Genomic DNA, 23,070 nt, shown 5'->3' on the forward strand with positions numbered 1-23,070 from the left:
GTATTGCACAAAGTCAGTTACTATACTTTATTTCCAGATTTTATTAAGAAAATGAAAAATGAATGTTCTGTCATTTGAAAAATGAGTGTTTCCGAAGATATGGCAAAATCTATGCTTTTGTTATTACAGTGGAACATATAACCTTCTGCTGGCATCACAGGGATATTTATGTTCCTGCCCTTCAAGCTCAGGAATTAATTCCTCAGATCTCTGGCTACTTACATAAGCTGTCCTGTTTGAACCTGTCCTGGTTTCAGAGACAGAATTCTTAGTTCTTGAGTGTATGGATTTGCAATTCAGTGCAGACGACTATATTCTGAACAGCTTGGGTGGGTGCTTGGTCTAGTCTTGTTCAGAAGCAGTTTATCTGTACTGGCATGTGGCTGTGCCCATGATATTAAAATTTGATGAGAGCCTGTTATTTGCTATTCCTGCCAGACCTTCCCCTGAGTGAACTGGAGGAGCAGCACTAATTGGTATTGGCAGTCAGAATATAGAATGTCTAAGTAGCTTCTGAAATGGAGCTGAGTTATGTTAATGTGCAGAGCTCAGGTATGACCACCAAAAGGTCTCTGTATATGGAAATGTCAATACAGTGCCTGCATGAGTAGTTATGTGTTCAAAATCATGAATGGGAAATAAGTAGTTAACGTGACAGTGCCTGTCATGTTAAGCCAAAAAAAGAAAGGGTAAGTATCTTGTTCTAGTTTAATGCTTATGCCTACTGAGAGTAAAGCTGTATTTTACTTCTCTTTATGTTCTTATTTTCTGAGACAGAAAATAAGACTTCTGACTTAGGTTCCTATGGTTTTCTACTATTTAGGTCTTTATGCTCAATTAAGTTACTGGTATCTTGGGTCTGTGAGTTTAAACAAACAAACAGAACTGAAAAGAAAAAAAAAAAAACAACAAACCAAAACTAACCGTTTAAATAATGGGTAGACCTGATGGATCAACAGAAGTAGTTCATACTGTCATAAGAGAAGATTTTATCCTTGGTGTTTTAATAGAGTTGTATTCACACACTTAAATCAGGGAAGACAGAGTTGCTGTACTCCAGAGTGATCTAATCTATGAAGATAAGGACTTTGAAGTCTTCCATAAAGTAGCAGATAAATTTACTAAATACATTGAGAGGGAGGGGACAGTATATAGGGACCATGTATGGACAGTAAGTTCAGATAGACTTGGTGTAAAAAAAAAATAAAAATAAAAGGAAATGGATAGGAAAGTTGGACAAAAAGTGGGTGAAAAAATGGCAGGTAGTGAAGTGCTGTGTCTTTACTATGTTTGGGGTGAGGGAGGGAGAATACTGAATACTTTTTCATCTTAACGCTGCTACAGTAGAGTTCTTATAGTGATTGTTCTGAACTCTTTCTGTGAGAGAGTTGGAGACCAACTGGTGGGAGAAAGACAGGAAAAAAGCTGGGAGGAACTGCGGGGGTTGTTTTGTGAGATTAGATTAAAGAAGTAATGATTATGTATAAGCTTGGCAGGGAATGCACAGGATAGAGCTACAGGAATGATCTCTGACACAAATTAGGAAACAAGTAATTAGAAGAAACAATAAGGTAGTAATTCTTGTATGATTTTTTTCCTTTCTGACAACAGATGATGAGAACTGCCCTCCTGACATATTTGCAGTGGGATTTGAAGAGATGGTTGAATTAAGTGCTGGGAACATTGTAAATGCCAGGTAAATTGGATTCGTTTTGCTTTAAAGCCCAGTATTCCCCAAAAGAATGAGTCAAACAAAAGCCTCCAGAGTTGTGCCTCATGTCAAGAATGTAGAATAATTCCTTCCACTTCTGTTGCAAGTAATTATAGCTGGAAACATGTTTGCTGTTAACAAACAGCACTGGGGTACTGCTGAAAGTGCTCTTTATTCTTGAGCTTTGTGCATTTGAAAGCACTATTTTCTAAGTCTTTGTGTTGGCAGAAAAGGATTCCGATGGATGACATTGTTTAACACTCGTCCTTAAATCCCTGTATGGTGTTGGAAAAACATGCTCAGTGACTTTTTTTTATCCTTTTTGGTTTACAAGTTATAGCAGTGTTCAGCATGACTGCTGAGCTGATGGTGTACCCACATGATTCAGTTGACTCTGTAGATAAGGCTAGGTCTGCAAAACTGAAGCTGTATAAACCCACTTCAAGGCTTCATCTAAGAACAGTCAGTAGCTAACTCCTCTGAGGAGAGCCGGGAGAAGATCTCTTTATTGAGTATAAGAAATCTAATAAGTCAAAAGATTTGACATAGATTTTTGGTTTTATGGTTATGATTACTACAGCATAGATCATTCTTAGTATAGTTGTCAAAATGCACCTCATGTCCCAGAGTGGGATAACTGTATTTCTGCTTGTGTCTTGGCTTGCTGACCTTGCTTGCTCTGTGCTGGCTCACAATCCCTGCCATGCATCCTAGATTACTTCTAGTTCTGGAATCAGCATGTGTAGAGCCTAATAGATTGTTTATAAACCTAAGGCACAGTTAATCTGCTCGTTTTATTGATTGTGTGTGGTTTCTTTTGATTCCATTAAATGATTTTATGTTTGTTCCAGTACAACAAATAGAAAGATGTGGGGAGAACAGCTTCAAAAGGCTATTTCCAGGACTCATCGCTACATTCAGCTGACATCAGCACAGCTTGTTGGTGTTTGTCTTTTCATCTTTGTTCGACCCTATCATGTCCCCTTCATCAGGTAAAAATGAAACAAAACCCAAGTCATTATAGTCCACGTTTTCAGTGGTGTCTGCTGCTGGAGTTTGACCTGAGGGAGTGGGAGTGATTTTTAAACTTGGTGGAAATTGTGCAAACCTGAATTCCTTGTAGGAGAGACGTGTCTCCAGGCAGCAGTAGTTTGGAGTCTCTCCTCTTGAGCAGCCCAAGGTCCAGCCCAATATATCTTCTTCCAGTTCAGCAAGGAATCCAGGCATGCTCTATGTGGGCACTCATGGTCTAGCACCTTGTTTGGGAAATGAATGACCTGACTCAGAATGTCCAAGCGTATTCTGAGCATCAAGTGAAGGCAAGTGCCAGCCTAAAGGACAGGTTTTACTTTCTAGCCCTATCCTTATTAGTTCTGTGCAGAACAGAGTTCCAGACTTGAAAAGAATTGTGGAAAAGTTGGGAAGAGGTGTTAGAGGGAGAGAGAGAATTTTTCTCACTAATATCTGAATGCCCATTAAGTATTTTTCCCTCTGAGATGTCACAAGAAAGAGAAGTATGTGCCTAGTTAGGAGAGCCCAGAGCTATGTGTCTTCAGTTTACTAGCACGGATGTCCCTGGTGCCCAAACAAACCCTTCTTGCCCTTAGAAAATTCTCATTTTTATTAAAAAAGGAAAGAGTATCAAGCTGCAGGTTTAGTGCATTAAATTGTTTTTGCCCTGGGCAAGAATTGTACAAGCTAAGTGTGAATTGGTAGGAAATGAGTAGTTAGCTGAATCTATCCTTGGGCATCTTCTTGTCCTAAAGTCTAGAGCAACTGTCAAACTGCTAGGAATTGGATATGAGCCTCTGAAACTGGGAGAAAAAGGGAGGGGTTTGTTTGTAGTGACTGAGTCCATTATTTAAAATGGACTAAACAGCTGATATATTGCTGTATGCTGGCTGTGCATAATCAAATCTAACCTATGTGCTTATGTAGCTTTCCCTATGTCCTATAAAAGGAAAACAAAAATGATTAAAGTGCAAAAAAGCTTCTGTACTTACAGAGATTGAAGAGATTAAGACAGAAGTCAGAGAACAGAGAAATAAACTGAGAGTATGGCAGAAGCTTATAGAGTAAGGAATGAAAAAATACAAGCATATACAGTGGCTTATCTCAACCTTTGCCATGAATGGAAGTCAGATAAATACCAGTCAGCAATTGGATAGACAGGAAGCAGAAAGGGAGAAGTACTTACAGAGAAAAGACTGAACGCTTGCTTCTTTTTGAGCACTTAAAATCTGACTTTTCACAGAAAACAGTGATGGTCCTCTTTTGTCTCTCTGAGGGTGTCTTTTCTGGTGGCTTTCTGCGATCAGGAAAAGAGGCCAACAAAGAGGAAAAAGGATAGGAGGGCAGAATAGATGGGGAAGAAATTGAAAAAGATGGATGAAAACAAAGAGAAAAACAGGGAGAACCTGTAACGTCTTTCTTCATTCGGGTTATTGGTGCCTGGCAGGAAGCCAAATAAAACTTAGTGTTTTCCCCCTGCCCCTCACTTAAAGCCAGTAATATTCTTGTCTAGAGCTACCTGGCTTCTGTCTGGAAATTTTCTCAATGGGAAGGACGTACATGGTGCTGGAGTTGATTACAACAATGATGTCATCATTTGCTTATCTGATCAGACAGGCATGGTTTATTCTTGGAATAGACCGGCAATCTGAGAAGAATTTTCCTGCAGGCAAGTCTGCTCTGCCAAGCAATTCATCTTTAGGAAAATGCATAAGTGTATGCTAGTCGCAATGTTGAAATATTATATAATCAAACATGTGTAGGACCTAAGTAATTTGTTATTAAAGCATAACTTATTTTAAGACTTAGATCTAAACAGTTGTATCCAATGATTACTGCATCTCATTTAACAAGTTATGGGTTATGGTCTGTTGCTTTTCAGTGGACTGAAAAATGTGGCACTGACTGTAAAGTTGGGTTTCAGTGGATAGTAACACCAGCTGAATTGTTAGCTGTCTGAAAAACAGATTCTCATGTAGTTGAAAGTATAAAAGGGAAGGCAATGGTAATTTAGTTAATGTCTTTAGGATCATGATGGAGGTAAACATGAAATGCGCATCCTGCTGAAGTTCCCACTGTTGCAGAAATAATCTCTTGCTATATTGCTTGCAAGGATAAGGAGAGGGAGAAAATTAATTTTAAATAGCTTTACTTCTATAGTAGCTTATAATGCTTAATTTGAAACAAAAGCACGTGAACATCATCAAGAAGGGTCACAGTGTGAAAGATGTGCCTGATGGCAGCAGACTTTGTGTTCAGGCCTCAGTTTGCAGAGGAAAGAAAGGAGGCATGGCACTATAAACAAATTTTTCCTTTATGTTGCAAAGTTAGTTGAATGCTTGTCCCTGCAGCACTTTTTTTTTTCTTTTTCATACAGGGATGTGGCAATAGACACTGTGAAGACAGGAATGGGAGGAAAAACTGGAAATAAAGGGGCAGTGAGCATCCGTTTCCAGTTCTACAGTACTAGTTTCTGCTTTATATGCAGTCACTTAACTGCTGGGCAGACTCAGGTGAAGGAGAGGAATGAAGACTATAAAGAAATAACACAGAAACTCAGCTTCCCAATGGTAAGAATAGGGGTACATGTGCTGAAAACGTGGGAGGTAAAGACTATGTCTTTAAGTTGTCTCTCTTTGTGTTCTTTATCACCCAATATAGCACTTGCTTTGCAGAAGTTCTACAGTTTTCAAAAATACAGTGGTTGCAGTGCTCAAAAAATCCTGGCCTTTGAGCAATTTTCAAGCTGATCTTTAAGGACAGTGTGACTTAACTGACAAATCTGTGAGACCTTAGGTGACTGGTGTTGCGTTCAGAGATGTAGCTCTTGCTGCACTAGCTAGCAGGGATTCCTCAAATACCATCCTTGCCACTTGGCACATCAATGCCTTATCTGCTCCTGATGGGTACGATGTATCAGTTCTTGGTGTTTGATAAGGTATATTCTGTTCCCTTGTTGTGTCCTGTTGAATGTGTCATTGTTGACAAGTGCTGGTTTTTCTCAGACTGTGGCAAGTAGGCACTATTTATTAGTTCTTGTGAATAATTTTTCCCCTGAAGGGTGTAAAATCAATCACTGTAGTGTTTTATTTCACACGTATCTCCTCAGGCCAACAAGTAACCTATGGGGTATGGTAGTAGTGCCTTGTTGCTTCCCTTAACATTGGTTCCCTAAATTTCTACAGTGTTTCCTCAGACCTCTCGGGAGAGGTCCTAAAGCAGAGAGGGAATGGATCAGTCTGTGTATTCTGTTTAGTCAGCAGGCAATGGCATTTAGGTTGCATGGCATAAAATTTTAACTCCCTATGGTTTGCAAGGTTTAGAGGCTTGGCACATGCAGCATATTAATTAGTTGTGTTTTATAGTATTGACAGTTTGGAAATCCTGCATAGGATGTCTGTTCTATATGGCCATAAAGTTGTGCTTGTGGTAGTTTTTCTTTGTAATGTTTCATTAGCTATTTTATGTCCTCTACATTTGAAGTAATTGAATGTATCTTGTCTGTAAAATACATATAAAGAGTGCCCTCTAGTGCTATGACAGCTACAGCTGTTTTAGAGGCGTTTAGAGGATTCTGGCAGTTTATAGCTTGACTAAAATAAAATGACTGCATAGAATATAGGATATTAAGCGTAGGACTGGAGTGAATTTCTAGCGATGGTTTATTTCAGTACATTTAAAAAAACTGTGGCAGTGTGCACCTAAGGTCAAATTTGGAGCTCGTTCTTAATCAAGACCTTTTGTTGCTGTGAATGTGTTTTGGTAGTGCGGTACATCCTGTGCTTTACTTAAAATGAGTAAATGTACATATGTGAAATGTGTTAGGAAAACGAACCAATTTTCTTTTATATTCATACATTCAGCCAAATTGTGAATTTAAAACTGAGGTTCCTAGCTTAGGCATACCTTCAGAAAATGGAGAAAATCTGATACTCTTGTTTCCAAAATTCATCTCAGTGGGACACAAAAGACAGTGAAGGAAGTAGTCCTTTTTGAAATGCATTTTAAGATTTAGCATATGGGAAGTACACGATCTGGTATTTAGTAATTGAGAGACTCCATTGTGTATTTCAGTGCACTTAAAAGCTCTTTTCCTAAATGTGATTTAATGCTAACTGTATTCTCTAAATTAGGGACGGAATGTGTTCTCTCATGACTATGTCTTCTGGTGTGGTGATTTTAACTATCGCCTTGATCTAACATATGAGGAAGTCTTTTATTTTCTCAAACGTCAAGATTGGAAAACACTTATGGAATTTGATCAACTACAACAGCAAAAATCCAGTGGAAAAGTAAGGCAGTGTGTCTTATTTGTTTATGCTTTAAAGTTGTTGTTTTCTTAAATACCAGTGTATTGGCTTGGTCTAGTTCTTTGAGAGAGGGAAACATTACCTTCTCAGGCATTTATTTATAGTACATGAATGTAGTAATCTGTTTAAAAATCAGAATATTGGTAAAAGCATTGGTAAAGGTAAAGGTTGGTTGAGAACAATGGCACCTATCTCATCTATAACTCAATCAAAGAGATGGTACTTCTTTCCACAGATTTTTAAAGACTTCCATGAAGGGACTATTAATTTTGGACCAACATATAAATATGACGTTGGGTCAGAGGCTTACGATACAAGTGACAAGTGCAGAACCCCGGCTTGGACTGACCGAGTTCTTTGGTGGAGAAAGAAATTGCCTTTTGAAAAAACAGGTGTGTAGGCTTTTTTCTCTTCCCTTATTTGAAAATTTTGAATTTCATTTTGATCCAGAACCCACATAAGGAGAGGGAGTTTAGGAATTTTGGGCTGGAAGAGCTGGATGTGTCACTTAGGTGTACTCAAATTGCAATGTCTTTGCTAAAGTAGATGTATTTCAGCTTCATTGGAATAACTCACAGAGACAGTCCTTAATTCTTGAGTGGGTGAACAAAGGCTTCATGCTACAGATCGAAAATGTGCTAGGAGCTAGCTGAGGAACTGACAGCAACCCACCTGTGATAATCTAGAAGTTATTCTATTGCTTTTCAGCAGAATCATTACTCCACATAAAGTTCCTATGTTGATAAAGGATACATTTGTTGTTTGTCTTGTCCTCAGTAGTTGTGTAAGCACTTTTCTGTATCTTCTTGTGCGTTAGTTTCTGCCAGTTTCTTCAGTCTGGGGAGATTTCATTAATTAGTACTTACAAAGTACTTGGAGATCAGGTGTGTGATCAGGCCAGTACAACAGATATCCATACCGAATTTTGATTTGGTTTTAAGGGAATACAATAGCAAAATGAAAAAATATTTCTTTGTGTTTCCAGTGACAATTTTTATAACTGTTCTCTCAGTCTGCAGGCATATCTGTGTTCAGGTATTCATAAAATCTGCACAACTTCACATTAAAAACATAATTACTGGAGAAATAATTTGGTTGGTGCCTGCAGATGTGATTTTTTGCATGCCAGGGAACTTCTGCTTGGAATCCAAGTCATACCATGAGTACTTCTAAGTGTGAAAACTACAAAGCAAAACCACAGCAATCATCAAATACATGTTGATGTGAGACAGATTTATTCACAATTACTTAGGGAAAGAAAAAGTAAAATGAAGAGCCTAAACCATTTATAGAGAAGTAATCTGGGAAAGGAAAACTGTAGGAGACACAGTAATGAAGTTAGAACAGTGAGCATCCGTCTTGGGCTGACTGTTCTTCATTTCAGAAGAAAGAAAACCCTTCAGCATTTTCAAAGCATGTTCTTTAATTTGTCTGTAAGCCTAATCCCTGGGAGGATTTGAGCCAATGGATCCCATGTTCTATGTGCAATCCATCTAGCATGTCTGCAAGAGCCCACGCCATGTAGGAGTGGTTCCCTGCAGGTTCCTTGCTTTAGAGCTTGTAGATAGACCCCTGCACATAGGCTAGCTCATGTGGGTATTCTGCTATCTGTTCATGCAACTTCCCAGCCCTGCAATGCTTTTCTAATCAGTCTGTCACCATAGCTCCCATAGATCCTTTCCTTTTCTACTGGTGGCAAAGCTACTCTTCTGCCTCTCAGCTCAATACTCTTTCCTTTTTTTTTCTCTCTTTTTTTTTTTTTCAATTCCAGCTCTGCAGGCAAGAAATAGTTATCTATTAGCCCAAAAAGTGACCAAAAAACTTTACTGTTACCGACAATGATGTAAAACCCCACTCCATCATTGAGTCCAGAGCGCTTTCTGTTGCTTTAATGCATTATAACAGAAGTATTTGAAGGTTGCTCTGTCCTTTCTCTTTGCTCTGCGTTGTGTGTACTGTTCAGGTATGCAGTGTATTTCACAAATACTGTATCTTTCCATGCTCAGAAGGGGAGTAGGGAGAAAAATACTAATGTGACCCTTGATCAACACAGATTGTGCAGGTGATTGATTGAGTGACATTCAAGTTGCCATTTTGCTGGTAACAACATAACTGCTAGAGTCTGTGAAGCACATCCTAATGAACTATTTCTTCACTTAGTAAAAACAGCTGTAAGTGGGTTTCAAATGATATTTTGTGCTGCACAGCTGGAGAGATTAATCTTCTAGACAGTGACCTGAGTGCAGAAACTAAAGTCAGACACACCTGGACCCCTGGAGCCTTGATGTACTACGGGAGAGCTGAGCTGCAGGCATCTGACCACAGGTAAAGTCCTAAGCAAATAATCAGAAGTTCTAGAAGGCTAGAATGTGTTATACTGAATGGTACCTTCGGAGCATAGAATTGAGTCTGATTGTAGCAGACACCACACACTTAATTTCTGTTCCCTAGTCTGGAGGGTTTTTTGTTGTTCTTTGTTTGGTTTTGTTTGGTGGTTTGTTATATTTCTTTTTTCCTCGTGGTGGGATGTTTACCATGGTGGAAAGTATCACTGGTCCTTTGTGGAACAGTGTGGCCTGGAGAGGTCACACTGTGTCTATAAGGCCACGTGTGACCTCTTCAAAGAAAAAGTGTTAAACTTTTGGGCTGCCCATATAAATGGAGATTGGAGATGGATGAAAACAAAGAGCAGTGCCTCTGGCTGTCCCTGTTCATTGCAAGGCAGCTGGACTGGATGACCTTCAAAGATCCCTTCCAACTCTAAGGATTCTATGATTCTGTGATTCTGTATCATTAGCTTCTCTTTGAGGATATAAATGACCTTTCTTCCTTGAACTTGTCACTACTTCACTTCTCTGAAATAAATTCTGTAATAAATACACCTTGGAAATGCTCTTGTACTCATAATATCTTCGTCACACTCATTCAGGCCTTCTGGAAGCAGTACAATATTGATACTCCTTGCAGTGCTCAGTGATCCACGGCAGCTGTCTCTGTGCTTCTTATGGTGTTCTCACATGTGAGGATTGTACTGTATCCCTCCAGCAATGAGAGAACACACCTCATGCAGTCAACTTCTCTGTGTCAGGGCTTTGACATTGCCGTGTTCCACAAAGCGGTGGAACTGCTGCACTCATTTTATAGGACCCTGAGGATGCAATCTGTGAAACATGGCTCTTGTACATTGGTTTTCTATTTCAGTGGGCTCAACTGTAAAAAATTACAGTCAGCAGCTTTGCTTTCCCAAGGTTTGTGCTAGAAAAAAGGCTTGGCTGTATCATTGTGACATATGGTAATGCATAACGATTCACAGTGCTAATAGAAATAGCTAACATTTCCTCTGCATTATTTTCCTCTCTTTTTCTTTTTTAGCTTGGCTCTCCTATTCATACATTCTTGTAATGCATATTCTCTTGCAAGTAGGAAATAGCAATTCTGAAAGTTAGAAGCAGCCTTTCCAGTTACTACTCTGTGTGTATGTGCGGGTGGAATTCTGAGAATGTAGATGGCATTCATGGAGATGAGACATGCTTTACTCTTTCAGACATGTTTCCCAGTTGTATTTAGATCTAACGCACAAAGAGGTAATAAGCAAGAAACTGCTGAAGAAGCAAGTTTGTTGTGTTGACTAATTGTATTGCTATGTAGCAAACACCTGTCAGTATGTCAAAATGCAAAAGATGTTAAGGCTTTTGTAAGCATCCAAAGGAGGGCAACAAAGCTGGTGATGGGCAGAAAGGCACGTGCTGTGAGGATAGATTGAGAACAAAGACCTGGGCTGTCCAGTCTGGAGAAGAAGCAGCCAAGAAGTGAACTCTTGCCCTCTGCAACTCCCTGAGTAGGCAGAGTGCAGAGAGAAGTTCTGAGCTCTGTTCCCTGGTCATGATGCAATGGCACAATGCTACACCATGGGAGGCTCAGGCTGGATATTAGGAAATGTTCTTTTACCATGAGGATGGTGAAACATTGGAATGGGCTTCCTAGGGAGGTGCTCTTCCTGTCAGTGCTCAAAGCAATGCTTAAATAATATGCTTTAACTTTTGGTTAGCTCTGAAGTGGTCAGGCACTAAGACTAAATGTTCGCTGAAGGTCCCTTCAAACTGAGCTATTTTGTTCTGTTTGTTGCTATATTGAACCCTTAGAGTACTTAGTCCTTAATTTTTGGAAGACAGGCATCTTTGTGTGGCCATGCTTAGCAGAATAGATTGCCTTCCTGTTCTGTGAGGGCTCTGGGAGATAGCTAGTTAAAAAGGAGCAAAATATCCTGGTAATCTTTGACTAGAGGTTTGCTAGAACTGCTGCATGCAATTGTTATTTGAATTTGTCTGTGGTGTGTCCTCACTGTTACACTCAGCTAATGAAGAACTGGTAAATACAATTAACAGTGCTCAAAGCGTGATTTTTCTCTATAGGAGAAATGAAACAATCCACTGGACTCCAAATTTCTAGCACCACAGTGCTATCTTCCAGTGAGACTTTAATTTGTTCTGCTTCTCCTTCTGTGTAGAGCATACGCAGTAAGCCTGGTATGCCTAAAAAGAAAGTGATTAACTAAATATTGGTAATGAACTTTGACACTGCAGACTTAAAAATGTATAGAAGATGTATAGAATTGTTTTTAACTTTATGTAAGTGGCAATTGGGCATTGTTGATTTTAATTTTAAATAGGCATTTCTCCTTTATTTCTTGTAGGCCTGTGTTAGCTATTGTAGAAGTGGAAGTCCAGGAAGTCAATGAAGGAGCTCGTGAGAGTGTTTTCCGGGAAGTGTCATCTTTCCAGGGACCACTGGATGCCACAGTAGTGGTAAATCTGCTATCACCAGTGCCAGAAGAGAAAAATGATTTTCCTGAGGACCTGCGTACAGAGCTTATGCAGATGTTTGAGGATTATGGCACTGTTGTTCTGGTCAGGTAAATTTGGGATCTCAGGTGGTGTATCATCTGTTAAAAAACACAGACTAGCAATTCCCTTTATATCCAGACAGAATTCATTTTTTACTGGAAAGCAGTACATGAAATTCCACTATGTTTAATTCTTCATTAGAAATGAAATATATATATTTTGGATATCTTTTCCTTCTTGTCAGCCTGCTAAAGAAATAATCTAGGCTTCATTTAGGTGCACTGCTTCTGCTGGCTGCTCCTCTGGCCACGCTTCACTTCCCCTGAGGAGTTGTGCTATCTTCCAGCACTTTTTCACACTTACTAGACAGCTTGATGATGTACAAATCTTTGGGACATCATGTATCCTCTGAGGTTGAGGAGGAGTATGCCAAGGAAAGTTGTAAGGGAGTGTAGTTATTGGACTGGATATCCTGCCAACAGCTGCCAAGATGTTACGCTTCTTCAGGGATGATCCAGTAACAGGTGTGTCACTGGGGTCACACAGAGGAGGAGAGGAGAAGGGGAGGAGATCATCAGGGATTCATAGATCGCTTGCTTCTCCCCAAAATGTAGTTATGAGTAGAATCAAGCTGGAACCAAATAAATGGCTCTACAGAATGACCATGGTTGCATTTAAGATTTTTTACTCACTGGTGAAGTGTACTGTTTTCTCTCCTCTGTCTTTTTTCACTAGGATCAGTGGAGGCCAAATGCTGGTAACATTTGCAGACAGCAAGTCAGCACTTCGTGTTATGGATATAGATGGTATCAAAGTAAGACCATCTCATACTTCCTATAATGGTCTCGTACCAGGTTTCTCAAAAGTGGTTGCTTAGAATGAGATACTTAATTTAGTTAGAAATTTAACTAACCTTATTCAAAGAACCTTCATGCTCACAAAGTCCTTGGCTTTCACAGCTGCTGAATTTCTTAATGTTAATGCAGTTTTTCAGTTTCAGAAGGGCAGAAAGTAATTTTTCTTGGAGTTCCTAAGCAGTGCTTTGTGATACCACTGCAGAATACATGGTCTTGGCCATTGCTTTGGCACTTGAAGCTCTAGAGGCTGACTCTTTACACTGTTGCCAAAGCATGCTCAAGGTTGTTGTTTAGAGATTTTTGTTTCCCTTAAGTGTACCCTCTAAACTCCTTCTCCCAAGCTAGAACAACATGATTCATTGCCCTCTGTTGCAAGTGCAGCGTTAGCTGTAAGTAATTTATATTCTAATCTCTTGTTCTTCCTTCCCACACATATACGCTACAATTTATCAACCCCATCCTTTATGCTGACTGTGTGGGGCTGCATTGTAAACTCAACACTGAAGCAGTGGATTTAACTGTTGTTGTTCTTTCATATTTGGAGTTTTATCTTTTAATTTGGCTCATTTCATTGATCTAACTATAGCACAGAATCGAACACTGTTGTGTGTGCACAACGTGTGAAGAGGCTAGGAACCAGAGTCAGGAACTTTCCAAGCTAATAGTGCTGCCAAAGACACTATTTTGGATATCTGTTACCCTAAATGTCATGGAATAACACATACAATCAGCTGCCGTCTTAATCTTTATATCAATTATCAGTCAGTACATTGACTCTCATATCTGAGATTTTCTGAGCAGAGCCTCCTTACAGATGGCAGCAGGTAACGAGGTTCTGTGTATTTTAAAGCTACTGACTAAAAAAAAGGAACCCTCCCACTCCATTATGAATATCACAGTATCATTTTGATACATAGCTGATACTTTGCTTCTTTCTCAAGTAACCCCCAAATACAGCAGCATCTCCTAATGAGCTTTGAAGCTTATTTTCTTCCAAGAATATTATTACAGTCTGAAAAGTTGTTATGAGGGTATGAAGTGTGCTTCCTTTTCGTTTATTATCTAAGATGAAGTGTTAGTTATATTGCTTACAAGCAAGCAGCAACACTTAACTTGCTCAGGCATTTTTGTAATGTGCCCTGCTTGACAAAGGGGAAATAATTTTTTGTGTAAGGTCAGAGGCAGAACAGTGAAGATCCGTCCCAAAACTAAGGACTGGCTGAAGGGACTTCAGGAGGAAATTGCTCGGAAACGGGACAGTGTTGTCCCCATGTCCCCCACTGCAAATTCCTGTCTTTTGGAAGAAAATTTTGACTTCTCAAGTTTGGACTATGACTCAGAAGGTGAGTAGCAGGTTTCTAAGCTAAGTTGTGAGAAGTTGTTTTCCAGGCTTTGATTGCACAGAGTATGAGTGTTGCTGGTATTTTAATTTGCAGTGAAGCCACACCACTTAAGAAGAGGATTGTAAATAAAACTGTGACCCAGCACTGTGCCTGGGCAGAGAACTATTGCTAAGATTGGCCTATCAGTGTAGTGTTTACAGAATATGTTAGCAAATCCAATGTGTGATACAGTTGTCTGGATAGAAACAAACTGTAATGAACCATGGATTACAAAAGAAGCCTGCCCATTGTGTATGTTCAATTCATTTATGCACTTTTTCATGAAGTCTGTGTTATTTAATATTTTAATTCAGGTGATATAGTGGAGGATGAAGATGAGTATTTAGATGATGCTTTGTGTCAACACCTGGAAGCAGACACGGCAGAATATTTGCCTGATGGTTCTGGACACCTTTCACCCACAGCTCTTTCACCCAAGTCTGGGCAAAACTCACGACTGTATAAAGGTAAATTATGTATGTTCCTTAAATAAGACCTGAACACTTGTTGCTTATTCTCCTTTTGTCTGTATTTCCCTATGCATTTATATTTGATTGTAGGTCTTTTGAAGATGATGATTATCTTTTTGATACATGTTCATGTAGTGCTCAACAACTATTGAGTTTGTGATTGTAACCGAGGCAACACAGCCATACAAATAATAAAGCTTAGATCTTACTTCCTTGTAGCCCAGGGCAAGGTGGTAGTACTGAGAAATGCCAGTTTCCTTTTAGAGTCTTAATAAATTATTTCTTTTTATTCATTTGATACTGTACAGCTCCAGGGCATAAAATACAAAATCATCTGTACTTTATTTCCTTATTAGTAAGGGCCAGAGCAAAGTCAAATCCAAGGATTGCTGTTGATTTCGTGATGAGCTGTGTTGTGTCTGTTGAGCAATAGCTGTGGCAGCACAGACTGGAGCAAGCTGGGCTGTTCAGGAAGTTGTGTTCAAACAAGCGACTTCAAAAGAAAGTTAAGATTTCTCCTTTGCTTCTATTTTATTAATTTCTGAAGAAGCTGAGGTTCATACTACAGGTATGTTTTTCTGGTCTGTTTTTCTGGTCACCTGGCTTGTTTATGCATTATTAAGAAATTATTCTGTAAAGTAAAGCTGTTGCTATGAAGAGAATACATCTACAAACTGCAGCAAGAACTAGCCACGCTGGCAGCCTTATTACATTGGCATGTGATCAGGACAGGCCTCAGTGGCCAACCTGAGACAGGCTGGTTTGCATCTTAAACACTTCATTGCCGTCAGTAGGTGATTGAGAAATTCTTTCTGCACTCTCACAGAAGAGAATCTTCTGACAGAAAACTCTAATACCTTTAAAGATATTAGACCTGAGTCAGAAACAGAGTTCATAAAGATTAAATGAAATTCTTTAGTTTACACAGGCAGACATTCCAAACAATCACAGTGATATACAGCTTTCTGACCCACCTTAAGCTGTATGCTGTGTGCAGTGTATAGACAGACCCAGAAACTTAGCCCTGAGCCAATGAGTAATCTGTCATTATTAAATACAGTGAAAACGATCACTTTGTACTATGAGATGGCTTGCCCTCCAAACACCTCTGGCCTACTATGTGATGATTCATTACACTACAGAGAATTGCAGGCATTCTTTTCACCTGTGCTAGCTCTTCACACACAAAAAATATATCAAGAAGTATATAAGAGTACAAAGTATAGTTTGAAGGAATTTGAGGGGCTGTCATGATCTTGCAAAGTCAAAATATGATGTATTCAGTCCATCCTGAAAGTCTCTGTGATTCCAGATGCCTCCCTAAGCTTCCACTTCTGCCTGAGTGCCTCTTATCAAAGGTATGATGGCTGTAGGGCTGGTGCTGGATGCAGACAGAAATCAATGATAGGAGCACATTAGTGTGCATGAGTGTTTCTGACGTGAGACGTTCCTGAGAGCCATTGCCAAAACCCAGCAGTCTTTTAAGCAGGAGGGATAGAGTGGTAGTGGGTGATTTTTGTCTTGTGCTCAGCATTACTGCCAGAATTTCCAGCTGTGCCTTTAGGCATCTGCATGGCACTTTGGATCGTACTGATGAGGCCATTTCTGTTGCTTAGAGAAAATGTAGAAGGAAAGGGGGGGCAGGCTGGGCAGATCACAGGCTGTGTCTCTGTGGCTGCCATCTGGTGCTGAGTGGGAGCAGGAAAGTGTGAGGCAGCTCAGCATTCCCTGGATAGTAAAACTTTCTGAAAAACAGGAACTCATTAAGAATGCCTAAAGCAGGATAGACTGCTGCTTGTCAGCTCCTTCCCCCTCCTCTCCAAACCACAGGGACAAAACTAAACCAAGTGGGTTCTGGAGCCCTAGAAGCCATTGCTGCAAGGCTGGGTAGGGGAAGGAGGTGAGGCAACTGAGGTGGAAGCACCCAGTGCAGTCAGCTGGGAGCGGGAAGCCATCTCTACTTCTCTCCATCTGTCAGAGAGGCTAAGGTGAAGTGAGAGTGCAATAGCACAGTCATTTCAGGTGCATCTGAGGGCTATCACATTGAGGCAGGTGTATCTGTAATGAAACATTACTGGAAAGCAGAGAGATGTGATGAGGGAGTGATTCAGATAGATCTTTCTCTGTCACAAAAACAGTTCTGAGCAAGGAAGGTTGCTTAATCTTCAGAGATAATTGTGGCCTTCATGAGGGAAGAATAAGGAACTGATCGTGACTCACTTTCCCATGGCTGCTGTGCCTGAGTTTGAATTATACCAGGTCACTGAAGTCTACCTGTGAAAAGCTCTCAATGTAATGAGGTGAGCAGTAACCCAGAAATCAGATGCAGGCAGTCTGTGCATCAGCAGGAACAGTTTACAAATGCTGGAAAAAGAGAGGGGGAAACATTTGACATAAGGTTGGGTAGATGTTTCTCAGGTGGGAGCAGGGAGCTATTCCAGGAGAGCAAACAGGATGAAAGAAGCCATGTGCTGTTGCTGAGATATCTGGTTTAGGATTGCCATTCGTCATTGCCTCTCTACGGATGGCCCAGATTTGTTGCATGCTCTCCAGCAAGTGTCTGACATGGATCATTTCTAAAATTTCCCTAGATGATGCAGACCTGGTTGATTTGAAGCTGGACCTGGAGGCAAGCGGGGAGCATCACCGCCCGTCTCCAAGCAGGTCTCTGTCTGTTCCTAATAGGCCTCGGCCACTCCAGCCCCCCCAAAGGCCTCCTCCTCCTGGTGAGTTTAACTTTCTTTTACGTAGCGTTGGCCTCAGCTGAACAGTTTTGCCTGTCATTTCTGGGTGATGAAGAAACTGACATTGTTTTGAAACGTCAAGCTGCTGCTCTGTTTGCTTCCCAGTCTGTTTTAGTCTGCCTACGGCCACAGCTAGCAATGGGGGAAGTCTGTATTTAGGGTGACAGGTATTCCTTAAAGAAAGGCTCCATGCTTTAGTGAGTACAGTATGACAACACTAACTCATCACTCAGTTCAATGAATTGACCTGCCACTTAGTCACAATAAATACCATTATTTATGCCCGCTGGCTTAGAAAGTTGCTGAGTGTTTTCTTATACTTTCCTTGTGTCTGACTTAACTGTAATCTTCTTTTTAAAAGCTTTGACAAAATGCTTTTTCTGTACTATTTGGCCTTTTCTTTACTTTGCAAGTAGCTCTTGCTCATTTTTATGTTCAGTGAAGCACAAAGGTGCTGTTTACCTGAGTTCTACTCACCCAAGTAGTCATCGTTACTGCATTGCTCATGTTCTTATAGCTGCTTTTGGAAGAATGCCGATTGCTAAATCCAGATAATTATCTGGGTCTTCTGTGGCACACAAGCTATACACTGTATTGGTTTTTGCAGCCCTATTTTCATATATTTTTCAGTCTTAATTCAAAGGTTCTGTCAGACTTTTTACTGGAAGATGAGTTCTTCAGCATTCTTCCTATTCATTTCTGAGTCTGTTGTATAGAAATGACAATGCTGGCATTAGTACTTCTATGCCTGGAAGGCAGCGTTAACGCTCAGCTAACTAAATTGTTAGTTAGACTAAGTAGGAAATTGTTAGACAAACTAGAAAAATGTTTCCTGAAAAGCTTGTGATTTCATTTGTGTTCAGATTTTTCCAACCTAGACTTAAAGCAGTAACAGCTTCAGCCCATTTATTCCTCCTAGGTCAAAGAGTGCTGCTCTTGGCACCCAGGGAGAAGGACTCTGATGTCCCTCAGGAAGGTCTTACCTAATGTGCCTGTCACCTGGAGGAGCAGGGACAGTGACAGTGTCTCTTTCATTTCTCACAAACGTGTTTCAAAGAGAGTAATCTGTCACTGCAGATTACTGAGAGCAACAAGCCATTTTTATTCCTCTTTCAGCTGGAACATCAGGCAAAAAGTCCTCCTCAGATGGTTCCCTCTCTTCAGGAAGCCACTCCACCTGCTCCATCCTGGCCACAGCGAAGCTGCTGCCTGGAGCCCCTCAGCAGCCGGTGAGTCCTGCCTCTCAGTGCAGCCATGTGGCATCATCCTCATCTCCCCCATCCATGCAGACATTGAGCATCAAGTACGTAACACTCTTGTCATACAATGAAGGAAGTCCATTGCCTGCCCGAGCTGGAAATGCTAAGATGAGTGTGTGTACTATAATACTAGACCATAGGACCAACTGGACCCAAGAAAAACAGTATTAAATTGTTGAGAAGGAGAGGCTGAGGAACAAGAAGGAAGAATGGTGCACATACAGAGCACTGTTAGTTTATTTTCTGTGATATTCTTTGACAAATGCTAACTTGAATTTTGAGCACCACGATAATGTGCTCTAATTCTCTTCTTATCTCATTTTGATGGGATGCCCCAGGCATACAGGAAAAGTTTTTGCTGGTGCCAGCAAGGCTGCCACCCTATGGACAGGGAAATCAATACCCAAATGTGGAAACACCTCCCCACTCCTGTCTTATCAGATGGAAACCATAATGCATGAACAAGGGATGGCTAAGGAACTAGCTGTGGCAGTTAGCTATCTGCCTTTCCCCACAGCTGATAACAAAGGCCCAATGCTTGCCAAAAGACTCTCCACCATTTCTATAAATTTATAGATTTCTGAACAGCCACTGGCAAAACCAGAGCTTTACAGGTGTGTGAACTTAGCCATAAGATTACAAGCACACAAGAAAAAATGATTCTCTCAGCATTACTCTTTTTTGTATTTTTTATCGAAGCCTAAAGTTCGTACTGGAATAAGTAAACCTTACAATGTCAAGCAAATCAAAACCACCACTGCTGAGGAAGCAGAAGAAGCTATCAGATGTCTTATGGAAGCTAAAGGAGGTAAGCCCAGCTTTTTAATGTACTTTCCAAAAATCTTTAAATACAGAGTTCTGCAGGTATAATTATCCTTCTGCTGTCATAGCCCAGATGCATTTATTTCTATTCAGAGGCTCTGCTGAACGTGGACATGCGCAGTCTTGTAAGACTTTTCTTAGTGTTATCTGTCAGTTTTGATAATGCTGGCCTTGTTTTTCCAAGGTAACTCAAGTTGTATATTTCATTGCAGAACCTGTTGCTATGAGCATTTGGATTATTATGTCCAGATTTAGTCTGAAAAATTAAAAGAAAGCTGGAATCGACTGCTTGTGTTACCTCAGAGTTACATTTGCTGCTCCAGATAACGATGTTCACTATTCCAAACAGAGCTAGCGAACCAATACAGCAGTGGGAGAAATAACCTAGCTTTTATTCACATTTGGATAACAAGTATAGTTGCTGCCTGCATAGAAGTCTATGCTACCTTTACCTGGAATATCTGTGTTGAAAAGCTACTCTGTATAGGCTCTCTGTCAAAGCCATGGAGATGAGAGGTTTTCACAAGGGCAGATAGGAGCAGGAAATTTAGGCCATGTGAATATGCTCTCTGTAGTTTCAAGGAGCCTTTTTTTGCCGATGCTGTATAAAGAAGAAAGAATGCATTATGATTGGAGAGCACTGAGTCTGCAAGGTGCTCAGCTTAGGAAAACAACCCCTTTTGTTTGTAAACACAGTGCAGTCTGGAATAATCCATTTTAATTAGAAATATCATAAAGGCATTTTGATGGTTGTTCTTCCGGCACTGCTGTACAATTATCTTTGAAATCTGGTTTACTCCCCATTAATTTCGAAATTCCATTTCATCAGCTTGGGTAAGGAAACCAGCCTGGTCAGCATTGCTTTCAATAGCTTGTGCTCTACCCTAGTTAGCGTTTACAATTCTTTGCTTACAGGAAGCACTCAGTGTTGTCACCTTGTTTATCCAGATCATGGAACTGGAGCAAAGGGAGGCTCAGAACATGAGCCCAGTATTTATGCACCCCAGCGGTGTTTAACCCACTGGGCTCAATGGTGACGCAGCGCTGCGTGTTGGCATGAAGTATTTCATACAGGGAAGGTTTTCCTCAACTGCTGTTTACAAAATGCCATTTACAAATTCTAGACACAGGTTCACAGAGGTCTGCACTATATATGCCCTTTACACATGCGCATTTTGGAAAACATGACTGTAAAAGGAGGTATTTTGCTGCAAAGACACTAATTGGTTTTGCTTTTCAGGATTACAGGAAGATGCACTGAAGCCTGCTCCAACTCGAAACCAAACGTTCACCAAACCCGAGCCTGTTCCCAGCATCACAAAGTCCCTGTCCTTTCAGGGCCCACAGGCAGGACCAGCACTTGTGCCCCATCGGCCTCCACCCAAAGTTCCAACTACGAAGAAGCCAGTACCTCTGCAAAGGGCCGGAACCAAGATGGAAAATGTGAGCTGGAGCCTTAAATGGTGTGAAGGATGGAAAAAGTGTGTGTGTGGGGAAGCTGTTAGGGCTTCAAAACATCTCCTTAACATTTAAATACTGCCCAGTTCTTAGTCAACAGGCTCTGAAATGGTATTGTGTGCTGTGGTCATAAAAACATTTGAGGCAGTCAAGAAAGGAAAGGAACCTGAGGTTTTTACTCAGCTTTTCTCTTTGTGAGTCTGTTTTCCTAGATGTAGTTACTCCTGGTTGTCTGAGCATTGTCAAGGTATGTGGCACTGACTGTGAAACCAGTATTCTGCTTCCTCTCCTCATTGCATCAGCTTTGTTTTAAGGAGGAGACCATGAAAAACCACTGACTGTCTCATGTGGAAGTCACCCTCTACTTTGCTTTTTTCTTCCTGTGTTTTTACTCTATTGATTATGAAGCATCAGAACCATCTTTGCATCACCTGTAGCTACATTTTTGCTTGTTTGTTTTGTTTGATTGTTTTTAGTAAAATCAGGAAGAAAGACTTCCGGGTACAGAATTGCACAGAAATTTCTGACTTTCAGTACTGGCACTCTTTGGCTTTTTATTAAACTAAAGGGCAAAGCCCAGCTGCTTTACTATAAGGCAGAGGTACACATCTTCAGGATAAAATTCTGCTTTGAATCTCAAATAGAGAAAGGCAGCTGATGTGCAGGTTTTAAGACTCATCTCTTCCTTATCACAGTGCTTACTTTTAACCACAGCCAGAGCATTCTGCTCTGTACTGTGTCAGCTTCTTTCTCCATATGCTGTTTAGTGTCCTATTCATCCAACTTTTTTTTCACTTGCCTGGTAATGGGATTCAATGTTTCACTTTGGATTCTGGATTCTACTCAACAGATCAGGGTCTTAAAAATACAAACCTGTAGGTGTGGGTTCTTAGTCTGTCTCTCTGTCAGGTCTCTACACTGACACAGTCGACAATTTCTTTCCTCTTAGAACTGCTGAAATGCAGCAGTTGAAGTTCAAGACAAAAATATGTAACCTTTTAGATTCTTCCTTAGACAGAGCTTCAGCAAGCTCTGTGCTAAGTTAGGACTCTTGCAGAGGTGTTCACCCCTGTCTAATGGGGTTTGGGCCATCTCCCATCTATCAGAATCACGTAAGAATTAAAAACAGGCAGCACCCTGTGTGCCCTTTTCTTCATTGCTTAATAAGCAAGACTAGTCTATTTATTTTATGTTTATCCTTCCTCCATGCATAGGGCATTCCTACAAAGTGCTGAGAGGCACTGCTATCTTGGTGTTAGTTGTATGAAAGCTTTTGCAGGTATTTCTTTATTTCAGTTTGACTCTCATGTCAGACTTCCACCTCTTCCCCCAAGTGAGTTCAGAGCAGAGTGCTGTACTTGAAAATCTCTATTCAATCCACTTCTATTATTAAAAAGGTACAAGAGATAACTCAATACCAGCCTACAGACAGCAATGGCAGAGGATATGTCCATCAAATATTTGGACGGCATTAAAGAAACCTGTATATTATCTTTAATATTATGGGACAGTAGTAAAGCATTAAAATGTTTTCATTCGGCTACATTCAGTACATACAGTGAGCACGAGAGATCTGAAGCAACCACAGCCTCTTGGACTATTTCTTACATTTCTATATTTTTAAATAGCAAAAACATACAAACTAAATTGCATTTTGAGAATTTGCTTTTAGCTTCAGTTCCTAGCATCAGTGAGACATGCCAATGCCATTAATACCTTTCTTAAGTTAGTTTAAGCCAATTGTCCTTCAAGCTTATGTACTAGAACATAGCCAAAGGCGTGAGCTAATGGCCCCATTAATTCAGCCCTCACACATTCTTGCTTAAATAATGCTAGGCAGCAGCGAGATGTAACAAATAAATAACTCTTCAGAACTGTGTTAATTCAGCCTGGAGCTAAATCCTAACATGAGAAAGAGATGCTCAGAAAGAGAAGTATTTTTCATGCAGAGAGTGAACAGGGCTGGAGGATCCTTGTTCTCAAATAGCACACTTGGACACTGGTCCAAGGCATAATGCTTGAGGAAGAATCAAACAGGCAGTTTCAAATGGTGCTGTCAAGCCTTCTCTCTGTACTGCTTGATTTCTTCAGTACTGTCAGCTTTTCTCAGCAATGCCATCAGTAAAACTTGCACAAGAAGTGACTCAGAGTTTAAGGTACTGTATTTGTTCTCAAATTTATCACTCCTTTTATCCCCCTCAG

The 23,070-nt window shown here is 40.4% G+C and overlaps 1 protein-coding gene across 4 annotated transcripts in view; it reads left to right on the forward strand.

Annotated features, from left to right (window-relative positions):
* Positions 1–23,070, forward strand: part of SYNJ2 (synaptojanin 2) — a 66,089-nt gene that overhangs the window by 41,891 nt on the left and 1,128 nt on the right. For all 4 annotated transcript variants that reach the window (XM_031611584.2, XM_090135668.1, XM_090135669.1 and 1 more), the window contains 14 exons: positions 1,612–1,696; positions 2,563–2,703; positions 5,100–5,292; positions 6,856–7,014; positions 7,268–7,424; positions 9,240–9,357; positions 11,726–11,944; positions 12,612–12,690; positions 13,908–14,076; positions 14,430–14,582; positions 17,177–17,311; positions 18,446–18,558; positions 19,288–19,396; positions 20,651–20,853. In XM_031611584.2, the coding sequence (XP_031467444.2) occupies positions 1,612–1,696; positions 2,563–2,703; positions 5,100–5,292; positions 6,856–7,014; positions 7,268–7,424; positions 9,240–9,357; positions 11,726–11,944; positions 12,612–12,690; positions 13,908–14,076; positions 14,430–14,582; positions 17,177–17,311; positions 18,446–18,558; positions 19,288–19,396; positions 20,651–20,853 (2,033 nt within the window). The remainder of the gene's footprint in view (positions 1–1,611; positions 1,697–2,562; positions 2,704–5,099; positions 5,293–6,855; positions 7,015–7,267; positions 7,425–9,239; positions 9,358–11,725; positions 11,945–12,611; positions 12,691–13,907; positions 14,077–14,429; positions 14,583–17,176; positions 17,312–18,445; positions 18,559–19,287; positions 19,397–20,650; positions 20,854–23,070) is intronic.

This window comes from Phasianus colchicus, chromosome 2 (genome assembly GCF_987193195.1).
Source record: "Phasianus colchicus chromosome 2, bPhaCol1.hap1.1, whole genome shotgun sequence".
In the NCBI taxonomy this organism is placed as follows: Eukaryota; Metazoa; Chordata; class Aves; order Galliformes; family Phasianidae; genus Phasianus; species Phasianus colchicus.